This window comes from Mobula birostris, chromosome 26 (genome assembly GCF_030028105.1).
Source record: "Mobula birostris isolate sMobBir1 chromosome 26, sMobBir1.hap1, whole genome shotgun sequence".
Taxonomy (NCBI): domain Eukaryota; kingdom Metazoa; phylum Chordata; class Chondrichthyes; order Myliobatiformes; family Myliobatidae; genus Mobula; species Mobula birostris.
Window position 1 is genome coordinate 49,282,453 of NC_092395.1, and position 18,629 is coordinate 49,301,081.

At 41.2% G+C, this 18,629-nt stretch overlaps 1 protein-coding gene across 1 annotated transcript in view; it reads right to left on the minus strand.

Annotated features, from left to right (window-relative positions):
- LOC140188268 (uncharacterized) overlaps window positions 1-18,286 on the minus strand; it is a 150,279-nt gene extending 131,993 nt beyond the window's left edge. Inside the window, 4 exon segments of the mRNA XM_072244360.1 lie at window positions 597-691; window positions 1,496-1,699; window positions 9,485-9,586; window positions 18,102-18,286. Of these exon segments, the coding sequence (XP_072100461.1) occupies window positions 597-691; window positions 1,496-1,699; window positions 9,485-9,586; window positions 18,102-18,189 (489 nt within the window). The 5' untranslated portion in view covers window positions 18,190-18,286.
- Window positions 18,287-18,629: the final 343 nt, after the last annotated feature.

Here is an 18,629-nt window from a genome sequence, read left to right on the forward strand (position 1 = left end):
ACCCAGATTCCAGGCAGGCAAACCCATTCCCTAGACTCCACTTAAAACTGCAGACTAAAGTTTATTAGCATCTAATGGAAAGCCAGTGTGGATTTGCATGGTCTCCTTGTGGGTCTCCCATGGGTGCTCCCACTTACTCACATGTCCCAGTCAACCTAGCGGGTTGCTAGGCTAGCTGGCCTCTGTAAATTGTCCCTTGTGCTGGTGAATGGTAGGGCCTACGGGGAGTTGGTGAGAATAAAAAAATGGAATTAATGTAAGATTACTACATTAATCTTATTACATGGCTAGTTGATGGTCGGCACAGGCTAAATGGACCAAAGGGCTTGTTTCCATGCTGTATTTGTTTGTATAAACCTGTAAACTTTGATCTCGTTCCTCTTGTACACCTCACCACTCTAATTTGCAGACAATGCTTTGGAGCCTGACAATATATTATAAGAATTTCATCTTCAAGGTTTTCCATAAAATCCACTTCCTTGGCTAACCTCATGGCTAACTCTGCGAATTCCATTAGAGTCAGTTTCTCTTAAAGCGATGTGAAATACTTTGCTCAGGAAATTTTTTATTATATAGTTTTTATTATTAATACTCACCTTACACTTAATTTCTTTCTTGATGAGGTGGTTTTTGCCTTTATAGTTGAAAATTACATGCACTTTCTTTGTTGTATATCCACAGATATCGGGACCTAGGACACCAAATAAACAGACAAATTCAGGTTTGATGTGGCTACTGCTTAAAATATGCTTCATTTGCATACTAGAAAATTTGTTGTTTATGAGAGCTCATTGTCTTTAAATAGCATCTACTAAAATAGTTTATTAGATTCAAAATGCTTTAGAGTGTTCTGGTAGCATAAAGATCTGGCACAAAGAAAGCAGTGTATTCAGGGCACTGTATGGTGAGGCACAGAGTGCATATTGTTGAGCACAATGTTCAATGTTCAGGTATTAAAACTGCTTGTTGATGTGTCCTTGATGAAGTTTAAGAAATCACGGTAAATCCACTGAATTTTTGATTGTCAAATGATCTATGAAATAGTAATCAACTTCGCTTCACATTAAGCAGATGACACAGACACAATAGGAGAGTTTAACTGTTCCAATGCATTTCTAATTCATTTCCTAGTCACCAAACTCAGTCATAATTTATAGATTGCTTTCAATTCAAATCTATTTGATATTGATATAATCAGTTTATATAGTCAATTTAATTCAGAATCAAATTTATTATCACCAGCATGTGTCATGAAATTTGTTATAAAACAAATTCCTTATATTCTTTATAAAACCAAATCATTACAGATGCTGGGAATCTGAACTTAAAGAGCAAATGCTGAAAATATTCAGGTGAGGCAGTATATATAGAAAGAAAAAGCAATGATCATCAGTCTGATTTTTTTTCTTTTTCTGTTCCTCCCCCTGCCTGTCCAGCATTTCCCATTTTCATCTTCATACAGTGTTGACTTTGCCAACAGGTTCAGAAAACTCACCAAACATGATATAATACTCAGTTTCTCCATGAATGTCTTCCTGATCCACATCTGCTGGAAAGAGCTTAATGTAACCTCCACCGCAGTCAATCTTCTGCTCATGTTTCACAGTGAACTGAATAATAAGGGTTTTCCCCTCATTGCTAAATGGTTCAAATTTTGCAGACCGGGCATAAAATTTAGCATCCTGACTAGTCTGAATACCTGCGATGAATTGAAAATATGAACGTTGAAGTTACTGTTCACAGCCAGTTATAAAATGGCAAAAGCATAATTGGTACTCCTATGAAAAATAACACCGATGGATGATAAATATGGGACTATATCAATAGAAGCAGTTATCCATATGGGTGAATGCTAGAAGGTGATTATTACACAGACAAACACACACAAACACATATACAATGCCAGAAAGGGTGACAAAAGCAGAGGCACCAAATTTAGATCCTCCAGATGGATTGGAGTCAAATTTTCATGCTACACAGACAGAAAGGCAAGTTACAAGGATGCAGATTATAGAAGGTGCTGTACTTCTCTGTGACTATGTGATATACATAGGCTATGTGATTGGGGTAAAACTTGAAGGATAAAGTGTAACTGCAGATTCTCCACATGGTAGGAAAACGAAAAATAGAATGCTGTTTAAATGAACCAAAGGTGCCATGATAGTGAGGGATCACAGTGTACTGATACATATTCATATGTTCAAACAAGTAATTGGAAAGGCAAATGGAATGTTGGCCTCCATTACAAAGGGAAAGGAGTTTCAAAGTAAGATTTTCTTCAAATAGATTAGGTGTTTGTCAGACCAGTTCCTGTAGTTTTGCTCTGGTTAATTAGGAAAAGTACAAATACATTTGAGGCAGTTCATAAAAGGTTAATGAGGTTGATTTCTAGTTTGATGTTGCTGACTAATGGGGAAAGATGGTATCTATACTTAGTGTAATTTAAAAGAACGAGGTGAAACACAAGATTCTGATAGGGCTTGAAAAGATAGGTGCTGAGATGACAACTTTACTTATGGAAACATCAAGAAATAGGGGAGATCGTCCTAGATTAGGGGTCATTAGCTAAGATAAAGATGAAAAATGTCTTCTCTGATTTCTGGCAAGAATCAGGGAATGATTTACCTTAGAGGACTGGGAAGGCCAATAGAAGCAGACTTTTACTCTTTGGAGAGAGAAGAGTTATGGAGAGCAAAGTTCAATTTTCAAAGTACATTTATTATCAAAGTACATATCCATATATAACCTTGAGATTCATCTTCTTGCAGGCAGACAAAAACCAAAGAAGCATAATAAAATGGACTAAAAATCCTCCACACAACACAGTCAAACACCCAACGTTCAAAAATAAAAACAGATGTGGGCGCCAGGCAAGATGGCCACACGTTAGTGGAGCTAACCCACAAAGAAATTCTATTAATTAGAGCATATTTATCCCACCTTGTCTGGATACAGCTGTCCCGCAGTTAGAAACTGTTTGTTTTCTTCACTAAAAGTGCTAATAACAACTTCGTGAGATAACTCTTCTAAGAGCGCTACAGCGAGCCACGTGGCTACAAGACAGAGCCCACAATCCGAAGTTCAAGCCACACTAACGACACAGACAGACCAAGGCTCCAACATGGAGAATTTACTGGCTGAGGTTAGTCGTATGAGTTCCACTCTATACTGCTGATGTATCTGTGATTAAGGAAATGACAATGGAGTTGAAGGACTCCGTCAATGCCATTCAAGAGAGGCTGACGGAAGCCGAGGGCCGCCTCTCTAGTGTGAAGGACACCACTGTGCAACTGGTGGGTGCCAGCGAGCGGAATAATAAACGCTTGGAACTGCTGTGGAACTGTGTCCAGGAGCTTGAGAACAGGAGCAGACGCAACAACGTCAGGCTGATCAACCTAAAGGAGGGTGTGGAAACAAGCGGTCTGATTGAGTGTGTGCAGAGAATCATGCCCGAAGGATCTGGCATCGAACTGAACGCAGAGTTTGAGATTGAGGGGGCACATCAGGCCCCGGCTCCTAGGCCGGGCGAGGATTGTGCCCCCCCACCCAGGCAGGTCCTGATACGATTCTTGCACTCTTCGGCAAGACAGAAAGTAGTGCAAGTGGCCAAAGCAAAGAGAGGAGTTGAGTGGGAGGGATGCAACGTTTCCTTCTTTCCAGATACGTCCAGAGAATTGGCTGAAAAACAGAAGGCATTTACTACGGCTTGGAAAATGCTGCAAAGAGTCAAAGTGAGGTTATACACTCGCTTATCCAGCAGTTCTACGCTTCACATGCAAAGGAAAAAACAAGTTCTTTACTACTACTGCAGAAGCAGAGAAATTCATTCAGGAAAACCCAGCGCTGGCACTGACCGAGAGACAGGATATGATTACAGTAATAGGTGGGGACTTTTTAGGTATAACAGGGTGGGTGGGGAGCTGGATAAAGCGGTCTGATTTGGGCTAGGCTTACTAGCTGGCACAGGACTTTGCGGACCATATCATGTGTCTTTTTCTTTTCTGTTTCTTTGTGGAGTTTATCCTGCCTGTTTGTTTTTATTAGTTAATCTGGCAGGAATATATTATTTCTATGTTTTTGAGTTATGTTGGCTGTTTACTTGTTGTTTGAGAGCGCAGCATTTGCAGTGTTTGTTGGTAATAATTGAGCATGGGGGATAGAGTACAGCAGGATTTTTTTTGGAGTTTTCATTTTATTTCATTCCAGACTCAGCCATCTGGGTAAGTGTATGTCTTTGCACATATGTGCATGAGGTTTGGGACATGAAAACGGTTAATTTCATATCATGGAACATTAATGGGTGTGGAAACCCAATCAGGAGGAAAAAGATTTTATCATACCTTAAAGGTAAACAAATTGATGTTGCATTTGTCCAGGAAACACATTTTAAAGATGTTGAAGCACTGAAATTTAGAAGAGATTGGGTGGGCCAGGTATTCTGTTCAGCACTTAATAGCGAACAAAATGGGACAATGATTTTAGTTAACAAAAAACTTAGTTTTATATTGCTTGAGGAATCTAAAGACAAGGAAGGCAGGATCATTTGTATAGATGCACTTATTAATGGGGTGAATGTAGTACTTTGTAACATATATGCACCTAATAAGGAAGACCCAGACTTTCTTAGCAAGGTGAATGAAATTTTAGGTATCAAGGAAGGAAAAATAATTTTAGCAGGAGTCTTTAACCAAGTAATGGACCCTGTTATTGATAAAAGCAAATTTCAGACATCACCAGTACCCAGGGACAGGGCTGGCTTACATCAACTTATTGAGGATATCGGTCTGGTGGATATATGGCGATTGGTGAATCCATCCGGAAAAGAATATACATTTTTCTCTCATCGACATAACTCCTACTCTAGAATATTTTTTAATATCCAACTCCATTGTAGAACAGGTGACAGACTGTAAAATTGGCCCAATAGAATTATCAGACCATGCACCAGTTGAAATTCAAATTGATTTAAATACTGAAAGGGGAAGGAGGGGTAGATGGCGAATGAACACTATGCTGTTAAAAGATGAGGATTTCAATGATAAGTTGGCTGAGGCTCTGACTTCGTTTTTTGAATTGAACGTAGGGACCACAGTAAAGCTGTCCTCGGAATTCCAGTAAAATAACATATATAACAAAGAAGCAGAATATGCATTATTTAGATTAAAAACAAGTTTCTACAAAGGTGGTGACAAAGCTGGTGAGCTGATGGCACGATATTTAAAACAGCAGAATACAAATAGCGTTATACCTGTAATTAAGAAAGGGGATACATTAGTGTCATCATCTGAAGACATAAACAAAGTCTTTCAACAGTTCTATGAACATTTATATGCATCACTGTTTAACCATGACCAGGAGGAGCTGAATCAGTTTTTTGCTAACATAAAATTGCCTACATTATCCCCACAACAAGCTGAGTCCTTGGATGCCCCAATTACTAAGGATGAGGTCAGATGGGCTATTGTGGCTATGAAAATGAGGAAATCTCCAAGTATGGATGGCTTCCCAGTAGAATATTATAAGAAATTTCTGAACATATTGGCTCCTATTCTAACAAAAATCTATTCAGAAGCATTTAATTTGGAATCTTTACCTAATACATTTAATGAAGCATTACTATCATTGATCCCAAAAAAAGACAGGGATGCAATAGATCCTTCCAATTATAGGCCTATAAGCTTAATTAATGTGGACTGTAAGATACTGACTAAAATACTGGCTTCGCGATTAGAGAAAGTATTGCCATCTATAATTAACACTGACCAGGCTGACTTCATTAAAGGCAGACCCCCAACTGACAATTTAAGGAGATTACTGCACTTAACATGGCTGAACTCCTCAAGTAGTGTCCCAGTTACTGCCATCTCCCTGGACGCCGAAAAGGCCTATGACAGGGTTAAGTGGAGATTTTAACCACAGCCTTGTCATTCTTTGGGTTTGGCTCTATCTTTGAATCATGGATTAGTATTTTGTAGAAAAACCCTAAGGCTGCAGTTATTACAAATGGCATCATATCCCCATTTTTCAACATTTCAAGGGGTACACGCCAAGGCTGCCCCCTCTCCCCACTGTTATTTACGATTTTTTTTGGAACCGTTGGCAATCATGATTAGAGCAGATCCAAATATTGGAGGGGTGAAGGGAGGCAGAAAGGAGCATAAGCTGATGCTATATGCTGACGATATTTTATTACTGATTAGTGACCCTTCTAATTCCTTACCCCCACTAATGAAAACAATTCAATTATATTCTGAGCTATCTGGTTATAAAATCAACTGTAATAAATCTGAGGCTATGCCAATGTCAAAATTATGTTATTCAAATTCGGTATCTCAGTTTAATTTCAGATGGGTGCCAGTTGGAATGAAGTATCTAGGGGTCAAACTCAGTCAGAATTTGGATGAAATAATTACTTTAAATTATGATCCATTATTGAGTAGGATAAGAAATAATCTGGATAAGTGGGCTCACTGAGACTGTCAGTCTGGGGTAAAGTCAATGTAGTTAAAATGGTCATAGCACCTCAGTTTAACTATCTTTCTGTGATGCTTCCTTTAAATATATCAGATTTGATCTACAAGCAATACAACAAAATTATCAGGGATTTTCTATGGGATAAGAAGAAGCCCAGAATTAAAATGAGTAAGATGTGTATGTCCAGGGACATGGGTGGGCTCAGTCTACCAGACGTCAGAGCATATAAATTATCCTTTGAAATTACCAAATTAGCTTAACATTGGGACAGGCCTGATGTTGATTTAGATTGGGTAATTATAGAACGGAGCCTGGCTGGACCATATTCTCCCCGTAACATCCTCTCACAACATGTGGAAAACAAGCCTAATCTAAATCCTATACTATTTCACTCAAGGAGTGTGTGGAGTACAATTCATAAAGCCTGTAGAATGTCACATTTAAACCAGTTATACTCCTTGCTCTGGAATAACCCTGAGATATGCATTGGGAAAAGAATGGTGTCCTGGAAAGAATGGAAGATGAAAGGTGTAAATACAGTAGGTGATCTCTGTGAGAATTTGATTTTTATATCATATGTCGATTTGCAGAGGAAATATGACTTTGTAGATAAAGGGAATTTTTGGAAGTATTTACAAATAAAACATTGCACTTAGTAGCATATTTAAGAACAGTAACAAGTAACTCTAAGTAACTTTAAAGTAACTCTAACTGAAAACTTTACATTACCACAGGAAGTACATAAAGCATCAGTGTTTTATAAAAAGTTCAAGCACTCTGTGGGTGAATCGTGTAACAATCTCAAAGCAGTATGGCAAAAGAATCTTGGAAGCGATATTGAAGATAATGAATGGTCAAATATTTTATCAAATGTAGGTAGACATATTAGGGAAGCAAAAGGGAAATTTATTCAGTATAACATAGTACACAGATATTATTGGAAACCAACAAGACTCTACAAACTGGGGATTGTTGATAATTTATGCTGGAAATGTAAAAATGAGGTGGACACATATTTTCACATAATTTGGGAGTGTTCCATGGTTCGTCCATTTTGGTGTGAAGTTCTTGATTTGTTGGGGAATTGGTTGGGTTCGACACTGCCCTTGTGCCCATGGCTTTGTCTCGTGGGTGATAGGACAATGATACCGAATGTAAACAATGACAAGTTCACTATTTTAAAGGTGGGTCTCATCACAGTTGCAAGAATTATATTGCAAAGCTGGAAAAAACCCAGATGTCCCACTGTGAAGGAATGGACTGAGGAAATGATTAAGATTTCATCATGTTGGGAAGAATTAACAGTGAGGGATAAGTGCAAGACGTGTGGGATCAATTTTGGTTGTATGTTCATTTAAACTTAAATTAGAACTTCTTTCTGTCTCTAAGTTTTATTTGTTTTCCTGTCACGGGATGGCTGTGTAAATATGCTGTGTACATTTCTGATGATGCAAAGTTTGGGGGTGTTGTGGATCGTGTGGAAGGCTGTCAGCGGTTACAACGGGACATTGATAGGATGCAAAACTGGGCTGAGAAGTGGCAGATGGAGTTCAAACCAGATAAGTGTAAGATGGTTCATTTTGGTAGGTCAAATATGATAGCAGAATATAGTATTAATGGTAAGGCTCTTGGCAGTGTAGAGGATCAGAGGGATCTTGGGGTCCGAGTCCATAGGACACTCAAAGCTGCTGCACAGGTTGACTCTGTGGTTAAGAAAGTATACGGTGCATTGGCCTTCATCAATCGTGGGATTGAGTTTAAGAGTCTAGAGATAATGTTGCAGCTATATAGGACCCTGGTCAGACCCCACTTGGAGTACTGTGCTCAGTTCTGGTCGCTTCACTACAGGAAGGAGGGAAGGATGTGGAAACCACAGAAAGGGTTCAGAGGAGATTTACAAGGATGTTTCCTGGATTGGGGAGCGTGCCTTATGAGAATAGGTTGAGTGAACTCGGCCTTTTCTCCTTGGAGCGACGGAGGATGAGAGGTGACCTGATAGAGGTGTATAAGATGATGAGAAGCATTGATCGTGTGGATAGTCAGAGGCTTTTTCCCAGGGCTGAAATGGCTGGCACAAGAGGGCACAGTTTTAAGGTGCTTGGAAGTAGGTACAGAGGAGATGTCAGGAGTAAATATTTTTTTTTTTAAAACACAGAATGGTGAATGCATGGAATGGGCTGCTGGCAATGGTGGTGGAGGCAGATGCGATAGGGTCTTTTAAGAGACTCCTGGATAGGTATATGAAGCTTAGAGAAAGAGGGCTATGGGTAACCCTAAGTAATTTCTAAAGTAAGTACATGTTCAGCACAACACTGTGGGCCAAAGGGCCTGTATTGTGCTGTAGGTTTTCTATGTTTCTAAATGACACACAGAACCTGAACCACAGAGTCCCTGAGAGTGAGTCCATAGCCACAGAGCCAGTTCAGCACTGCAGCCAGCCCAGGAGCCTGATGACTGCAGGCCACAGGCCACAGCCTCGAAGCCAGGAAGAGCACTGAAGCAAATAACGCCTCCCAGAGTAGTGAGCTGAACACCAGTGCATCCTTTGATCTCCAGCTCGATGCCTGGGTCTTTATAATCTGGATTGACGCTTCAGTTGGTTCTTTTACCACTCTCGGGGCTGGGCCCACCACTTCGATCCAACCCGAAGATTCAGTCAGGCTCCAGGTCTGCTCCAGCAATGGCTGCCGTGCCAAACCTGCATTCACGAGAGTCCAGTTTGCTGAATCCTTCAGGATACTGCAGGTTGTGCAGACAGTTCAAAAGTTCAATCCCCAAAGCGAAATTACAGGGTGCGGACTGCAATAATATTAATCCAGAAAAAGTTTAATTATTACAATAGATAGTAGTTTTGTTTGCCTCCTGCAAAATGTTGCCATGTCTCGCCAGCACCATCTTATAGACTGGAAAATTGAATTTAGATCATGAACAGATCAACTAAGACTTTTGTTGATCTCGAGAAGGCATTTGGCTTATATCTCTCCCGTCTAACATGTTTATAATAACTCACCTTTGTTTTCTTCTGGATCCCCAAAAAATTTTCCAGCTGTCAATTTGAATTTACCATAGTCTAATTTATGTTTGGATTCAATCCATCTGCTCTCCCAGGCATCTGAAATTAGACACAAGGTTAAAAACGACCTATAGTGTTAATTATTTGTTCTCCTACACTGGCAATTTCCATCAATCTGATAAATTCAGTTCAATCCTTTTTATTCAAGTATGCTAACCAATGTGGCTAATGTTAGAAAGCAAGACTTAAGTTAATTTGACACCATTAGGACATCCTAAAAAGCTCTACATTTTATAAAGAACTGTCAAAAGTCAAAGTTCAGGGTAAAATTTATTGTCAGAGTACATATATGTCACCACATACAGCCCAGAGATTCTTCTGCGGGCATACTCAGCAAATCTATAGAACAGAAACTGTAAACATCAGGATCTATAAACTGTAAACATCAGGAACTCTAAGCTGTAAACACACCGTGCAAATGCAGATAATAAATAAATAGCAATAAATGAAGAGCATGAAATAACAAGATAACAGAGTCCTTAAACGAGTGCAGTTATCCCCTTTAGTCACAATTGCAATCCTGGAAATATTGTAACATTTCGCACTCAACACAGTCCAACAAACAGCAATGGGATAATGATCAGAAAGTCATAATTGAATTGAATCAACTTTTAATTGAAAGTTGAGGGATGTTTATTATTTAGGACATTGTTCTTCCCAAGAGAATCGTGGGACATTTTACATCAGTAAGTACTGAGAAAGACAGACAGTAATTTCACGGAAAAGTTTCTGTAACTAACACTCTGGTGCCGTTAAGCTGTGTAAGTCTGGGGAAGACAATCTCTGGCCCCACCAAACATGGGAGGTCAAAGTGCAAGCCCTTCAAATCCCCCTGTTTGTGTGGATGCTGCATGATCTGTTACCCTGTTATAAATAATACCACAAAATAACAGGCAGTACAACATACAGATGGCATCCATTAGTCTCGCGAGACCATGGATCTGCGCCCGGAAAGTCTTGCTTCAGTCTCTGCAGAGTTCAGGCCTGGGCAAGGTTGTATGGAAGACCGGCTGTTGCCCAAGCAGCAAGTCTCCCCTCTCCACGCCACTGACGTTGTCCAAGGGAAGGGCAAGGGCCGATACAGCTTGGCACCAGTGTCATCACAGGAGTTGCCGGAATGAGGTTGAAAGCAACATCGGACTGCCTGAGGGACTCCAGCTCCGGATCTGACCTCAGGGTTTACTCCCGAAGCCTTTCCCATAAGTGGGCAAGGCTGCAAGGCAGCGGACGTTTGAAATCAGAGTTTTCCCTCTCTTAGATGGACTGCCTTCGCAGGCTGACGAGCTCCATCTACCTGACACCACATACAATTAAAAGATTTAGCTTTATAATTCTTAATTTGACTAAAGTGTTAGTAATGGAAAAACAAAAAAAAAGAAAAAGAGCCCAGTTTAATGAAACAGCCTAATGTGCACAAGTTAGAGCTCACAGTTTCCCCTTCGCTGATCCTCCTCGATCTCCCCAGGCTTTATTGAATCACAGCCCCACTCTAGGCTGACTCCTACGACCTCTTCTCTCTTCTCCACCAACAAAAGCCCGAAGCCCAACCATAGTGTCCCGCACCAGAGAAACCTCCCCTAAACCCGGCCATCCTAATTGGATGGGATACAATTCTCCTATCTCTTATCTTCAACAATAACCCAAACAAGCAGCTTGCACAGAACACCATACCAGAGAGAGAAAAAAAAATGAACCATCTGAACCAGGGCATTACATTTCCTACTAGCAAGATTCATTTTTTGTTTCACCCAGTATACAAAGTTTATAAATATTCTCTTCTCTTTTGCTGAAAGTTTAAATCTTAATTTGACTATATGAAGACAGCAGTTGGAATCAGATCATATTCCATCCACAAGTTTAGGTTCTGTGAATGTCATTATGAGTACACAAGAGGTGCAGATGCCAAGTCTTATCCTATCCTTACACGGTATTTACTGAAGCTCCATCAGAGTTTGCTTATGACTAGGATTCATTTTCTCTCGGCCGAGCCTAATAATATTGCCCATCTGGATACCAAGATCTGCATAAGACATGAGTCAAAATTAATATCTTTCCTCTCCTCCACCTGCATTAATTTTTTCTAACCCCATTATCCTTGGAGGCTCTCTGCACTCAATTGATTTTTACTTCTTGCTTAGAAATAATTGTCCATCACCAATTGACAGGCCTTCTGCAACCTTTGCTCTAACACCTGAAATTCCTTCCTAAACTTCTCTCTCTTTTAGAAATATCTTTAATCTATTTAAGGTTAACAAGGCAGATAGTGTGCTGGCCTTCCTTAGCCAGGGAACTGAGTTCAAGAGGCATGAGGTAAAGTTGCAGTTTTACAAAACTGGACCTCATGGAGTATTGTGTTCAGTTCTGCTTGCCTCATGATAGGAAGCATGTGGAAGCTTTAGAGAGGGTGCAGAGGAGATTTCCCAGGATGCTGTCTGCATTAGAGAACATGTCTCATGAGGAGAGGTTGAGCAAACAAGGGCTTTTCTCTTTGAAGCAAAGGGGGATAAGAAATGCCTTGTTAAAATTGTAAAAGTTAATAAAAGCCATAGATAGAGTGGACACCTTGTGCCTTTTTCCCAGGATAGAAATGCCCAATACAAAATGGCAAACTTTAAAGTGATTGTTGGAAAGTGTAGCAGATGTCAAAAGTAGTTTTCTATTACACACAGAGTGGCAAATGCACAGAATGTACTGTCAGGGTGGTGATGGAAGTGAATACATTAGAGAGATTTAAGAGGCTTTTAAATAAGCAAACAGATGAAAGAAAAATTGGAGGGATATGTGGGAGGGAAGGCTTAGATCAGAGTTTCTCAACTGGGTCTTCACGGAACCTGAGGGTTCCATGAGAAGTCACACGGAATTCCACAAGAAATGGTGATTAAAAAAACAAACGTAGTTTCTTGAACTTTTTGCAACCGTGATGCTAGTGCTCACAGTGGTGGGCAGTGACTGAGTAGCCCCATTAGCAATCTTGTTAGAGGTCTCAGCATGGTGTGGCAGTGCACAGTAGCACCATGTTTATTTGATTAAGTTCAAACCATTAAATTGATCTTAAAGTAGGTTAAAAGATCTGTACAACATCATGGACTGAAGAGCCTGTAGGGTACTATACTGTGCAATATTCTATGTTCTATATTGTAGTTCCCATTGATTTTGGATTCCCAAGAAATAAAGGGATATGGCAAACTGTGTGGAAGAGTGAATACTTATGAGGGATTAGTGAAAACAGTCAACAATAAATTATGATCAGAGGATTGGGAAACTTTTAAAAGCTAATGGAAGGCAACTGAAGAAAGCATTAAAGGGAGAAAAGATTAAATATGAAGGTATGAAAACTAATAATAAAAGAGGACACAAAAAGTTCTATTTCCTGGCATATAGAGTAAAAGAGGAGCAAGAGTGAACATTGGGCTGCTGGAAAATGACACTAGAAAAGTAGCAATGGGGAACAAAGAAATGCCAGGTGAACTGAGTAAGTATTTTGTGTCGGTCTTCATTTGTAGAAGACGCCTGCAACTTGCCAGAAATTTAAAAGGGTTAGGGGGCAGAGGTGAATGTACTCCCTGTTACGAAGTTGCTTAAGAAGCTGAAAGTTCTGAAAGTGGACAAATCACCTGGACTGGATAGACTACACTCCATGGTTCTGAAAGAGGTAGTGTAGAGATCATGGAGGTATTGGTCGTGACCTTTAAAGAATAACTGGAGCCAGAAATGGTTCCAGAGAAAAATCACATATGTCTTTAACAAGGAAGGGAGGCAAAAAACCTAGCAAATTAGCTTGACAGTGGTTTGTAATATTTAAGCGTATATTATTAAGGAAGAGGTTTCAGGATAATTGGAAGTACATGATAAAACAGGCTAAAGTCAACATGGCTTTCTTTGAGGGCAGATCTTGCCTAACAATTCTGTTGGAATTCTTTGAGGGAGTATCAAGTAGAATGAATGTAAGAGACACTGGATGTTGTTTACTTTGATTTTGGAAGCCCTTTGACAAGGTGCAGGACGAGGCTACTAAATGACATAGGAGCACATGGTATTACAGGAACGGTATTAGCATGGCAGACTGACAGATAGCAAAGAGTGGGAATAAATGAGGCTATTTCTGGTTGGCTCCCCATGACTAGCGGTGTTCTGAAGGGTCAATTTAGAATTTATTTAAATCTTACATCTATCCCACAATGTAAAGGAGTAATAATCTTTGTGTTATGACTGAGTTGCAACATACAGACATGTGAAATTAAGTCTCATGGCTTGTAGAAAGAAGCTGTCCCCTGGCTTGTTGGTCCCAGCTTTAATGCTGCGGTAGCATTAGCCAGACAGAAGCAGCTGAAACAATTTATGGTTGGGGTGACTGGTGTCCCCAATGATCTTCCAGGCTTTCTTTCTGCACCTTCTGCTAGAAATGTCCTCAATATATGGAAGTTCACATCCACAGATGCGCTGGGCTGTCCACACCACTCTCTGCAGTGTCCAGCAATCAAGGTTGGTGCAGTTCCCGTACCAGGCAGTGATACAGCCAGTCAGGATGCTCTCAATGGTGCCCCATTAGAAGATGTTGAGGTTTTGGGGGCTCATGCCGAACTTCTTCAGTCACCTGAGATGGAAAAAATGCTGTTGTGCTTATTTTTTCCCACAAAGCCGGTGTGTACGAGCCAGGTGAGATCATTGGTGATGTGTAACTGAGGACTTGAAACTACCCACCCTCTCAACTGCAGACTCATTGATGGTGATTGTGCTGAGCCTGTCTCTGTTCCTCCTGTAATCCACAATCAGTTCTTTTGTTTTTGGACACTGAGGGAGAGGTTGTTATCCTGGCACCACTATGTCAGGGTGTCAACCTCTCCTCTGTAGGCAGTCTCGTCACCACTAGAAATAAGGCCGATCAGACTCGTGCCATCTGTGAGTTTGATCAGCAGATTGGAGCTGAGTGTGGCAGTACAGTCGTGGGTGTAAAGGGAGTGGAGTAGGGGACACAGGACACAGCCCCGGGGAGCCCCTGTGTTGAGGGTCAGAGGGGCAGAGGTGAGGAAGCTCACCTGTCGGTGAACCAATGGGACATCTAGGGTCCACCTAGTGGGGAGCAGGCCGAGGTCTCTGAGCTCCCTGTCAAGTCTGGAGGGAATTGTAGTGTTGAATGCTGAACTGTAGTCCAGGAACAGCATTCTAACGTATACATCCCTCTTCTCCAGGTGAGTGAGGACGGTGTGTAGTGCTGCGGCCATGGTGTCATCGGTAGACCAGTTCCATCGGTAGGCGAATTGTAGGGGGTCCAGTGTGGGTGGTAGCATGCTGCAGATGTAGTCTTTAACCAGCCTCACAAAGCTTGTGCTTATAATTGAGGTGAGTGTGACAGGGCTCCAGTCGTTCAGCTACCTTGGTTTCCTTAGGTACAGGGACAATGATGGACGATTTGAAACAAGAGGGCACTACACACTGGGAGAGGGAGAGAGAGATTTAAAATGTCTGTAAACACACCAGCCAGCTGTTTAGCACACACTTTGAGGACCCACCCTGCGATGCTGTCCGGCCCCGCTGCCTTGTGGCTGTTGACACGTTGGAACGTTCTGTGTACCTCAGCCTCGGAGATGGCCAAGGCGCAGGTCTTGTCGGCGGCTCTCCTCGTGGGTTCAGTCCTATCAACCTCGAATCCAGTGTAAAAAAAACATTTAGCTCATCCAGGAGCAAGGCGGCAGTGTTGGCTACAGCTGCGTTTCCTCTTGAGGTCTGCCATGGTGTGCAGTCCTTGCTGTACTGTGTGTGTCAACGTTAGAGCCACTACTTTCATGTTATATGTTAATGATCTGGATGACAGAATTGATGGCTTTCTGGCCAAGTTTATGGATGATACCAAATTGAAGATGTGGGGAATCTGTAGAAAAACTTAGACAAGTTAGAAGAATGGGCAAAGAAGTGACAATTGGAATGCGCATGTTCAAGCACTTTGTTAGAAGGAAAGAAGGTGTACACTATTTAAATATGGTGATAATTCAGAAATCAGAGTTGCAGAAGGACCCTGCAGCCACTGTCTGTTAGGAGTTTGTATGTTCGCCCCATGACTGTGTGAGTTTCCTCGGGGTGCTTTGGTTTCTTCCCACTTTCCAAAGATGTGTGGGTTAGGGTTAGTAAGTTATGGGTGTACTATGTTGGCCCTGGACGCGTGGCAACACTTGCAGGCAGTCCCTAGCACGTATTCAGACTCTTGGTCAGTGACACAAATGACACATTTCACCATATGTTTTGACCCAAGTGAAAAATAAAGGTAATCTTTAATGCAGGACTCCCTAAAGATTAACTTGCAGGTTGAGTCCATAGCAAAGAAGGCAAATGTCATATCATCAGTCACGAGGACAAGAATATAAAAGTAACAATGTAATGCTGAGATTTTATAAGTATTGGTAAGATCACATTTGGAGTATTGTCAGTGGTTTTAGGCCCCATATCTAAGGAAGGATTGCTGATGTTGAACAGTGTCCAGAAGAGGTTCACAAGAATAACCTTAGGAAGGTTTAACATACAAGGGATGTTAGATGGTCTGGACCAATACTCCCTGTAGTTTTGAAGGCTGAGGGGGCAAAGGATCTCATGAGAGCTACCAAACAGTTAAAGGCCTGAGTAGAGTTGATGTGGAGAGGATGTTTCCAGTAGTGAGTGGGCACAGCCTTGGAATAAAAGAATGTTCCTCTACAACAGAGATGAGGAGGATTTTCTATGGCCAGAGGATGGTGAAATTCATTGCCACAGACGGCTATGGAAGCCAAATCATTAGGTATATTTAAAGAAGACATTGATAGGCACTTGATTAATAAGGGTATCAAAGGTTACAGCAAGAAAGCAGGAGAATGGAATAATAAGCAAAAGAGTGAGGTGGGAGGAGAAGACGGCGGCGCGACGCAGCCTCTCCGGTGAAATGATATCATATTTGTTAAATAGGGTACCATGCACAATTCTGATTTGATGGAGACAGCCATGAAAAGCTCAGAGGAACATCTGGAGAAATTTCTGAAATGCCCGGTTCGCTGCAGCTGCTACTGTGCGATCAAGAATCTCTGGAGGGAAGGCTCCAAAATCCCTGGCTTTGCCTGCTGCTGGCAACCGAGGCTGGGGTTGAAGCATTCAGCAGAGATGGTGCTCAGTGTCGGAGGGCTGGTAGGAGGCTCGAAGTTTTCGGATGACTCAGAGTTGGACTGTGGTCGGACATGGCAGGGAGAGTTTTCTTCCTTCTCCCGTCTGCGTGAGATGATGGGACTTTCAACAGACTTTGAACTCTTTTTTTTTTTACAGTGCCCATGGCCTGTTCTTCATCAAATTATGGTATTACCTGCACTGTTGTAACTATATGTTATAACTATGCGGTTTTTGTCAGTTTTTCAGTCTTGGTCTGTCCTGATTTTCTGTGATATCACTCCGGAGGAATATTGTATCATTTCTTAATGCATGCACTACTAAATGACAATAAAAGAGGACTGTGTGTCCTCATAATCTAATCTAAATGAACTATGATTGAGTAGTGGATCAGACTTGACGGACTGAATGGCCTAATTCTGCTCCCATATCTTACTGTGCCTTTGCTGGTAGAAGCTGTGAGCTTCAGTGGCTACTCCTTATCTATGTCTTTGACCAACTTTGTTAACTGTGCTTTACAGATTGGGTATATTATGTTTGATATGCTCCTGTAAAACACCTTGGAATGTCATATTTATTAGTCCTCAGAATATTCTGAGTGACTCTACAGCTGATTGCCTGGAAAGCCTTGTCATGGCTGTGATGTAGATGTTAGAGAAAGGGGAAGACTTTGTATGAATGGATTGAGATTGACCAAATGATTTTACTCAGCTAAATTAATTTGTGATGTCCAGTCCTTTGGACTTTTGATCTGATTTGATCACAACAATTTGTTGTCCACAAATGATTGTGATTCAAAGACACTTAATCTGCCATCCAACACTACCACATATTCCACATATTTATAAAATGGAACACAAGTGTGATTATTTGTTTTCTTTTGGCTGGGTAGAATCCAAGCCCTTTAAATGTAGAAAATAATTAATGCAATGTGCAAAGCACATTCATCACACCAGAACGGCCTTTTAGTAGTACAGTACAAAACATGCCAAGCTCAAACCAGTCACATTTGCTCCAACATTCGCTTCCCTGACAACTTGGGGGAGGGGAAAATGTTGGCGTTTTCGGTTCTTGAAAACAGAAACACCCGGCAGGGTTAAACTAACCAGAAAATCAGCGAATGGTGTCACTGTACGATGAGATTCAGGAACCCACCCAATTTAGAAAGAAAAGCAAACACCACGAAAAGTAGTGACAGTGTAATTTTCCCGTCCGCAGAGCAGCAAACCCTACCTACTTACAACTGGACTAGATTAATCGGAGTTCAAACAAATGAAAGAGTTCATTAGTGGATTCGAATGAAGAGTACTTTCTACTAGTTAAGAAGCAGCGAAGTTAGCTTTTGAAAACAGCAGTTAGTAAGTAATTAATTAGTCCTAGTTAGTTAGCAAACTCGCTAGTTAGACAACTTTGCAAACTTTATCAAACTCACCTCCGTCCGCAAACTTTTCGATGAAATAAACAGCAGGGTGAGCGATGGCCACCGAGCACAGCAACAAGATCGGCAGCAGCGTTTCCATTTGCACCGGGCCAGGGATGTTTGTGATGCTGCTGAGTAATGGACATGCACCAAGCAAAGCAGAGATAGCGAAGGTTCTTCAGTGAGGACAGTCCCTTCTCTCCACACGGCTCCAAGTCATTGGCCGCAGTCGGCAACTGCCCCGCAAATCAGCTCCAAACACGTCTTTGCCTTCCAGTTCCTGGATGATCCTGTACTACCCCGATCACCTTTTCACCCCGCTATCTCACTTCTACACTTCACGTGTTTTTTCTCATATGTACGGTATATAACAGTGCAATCATTAACTCGGTAATATTATCAACCAATTCAAATCAACTAAATAGATCCCTAAAATTTTAAATATTGAAAGGGGGTATGTATCATGATGGCAGAACTGAAATCCAAAGATTTACTGCACTAGTATGGCTCGACCCGGTATTAATAGTTGCGTTATTCACC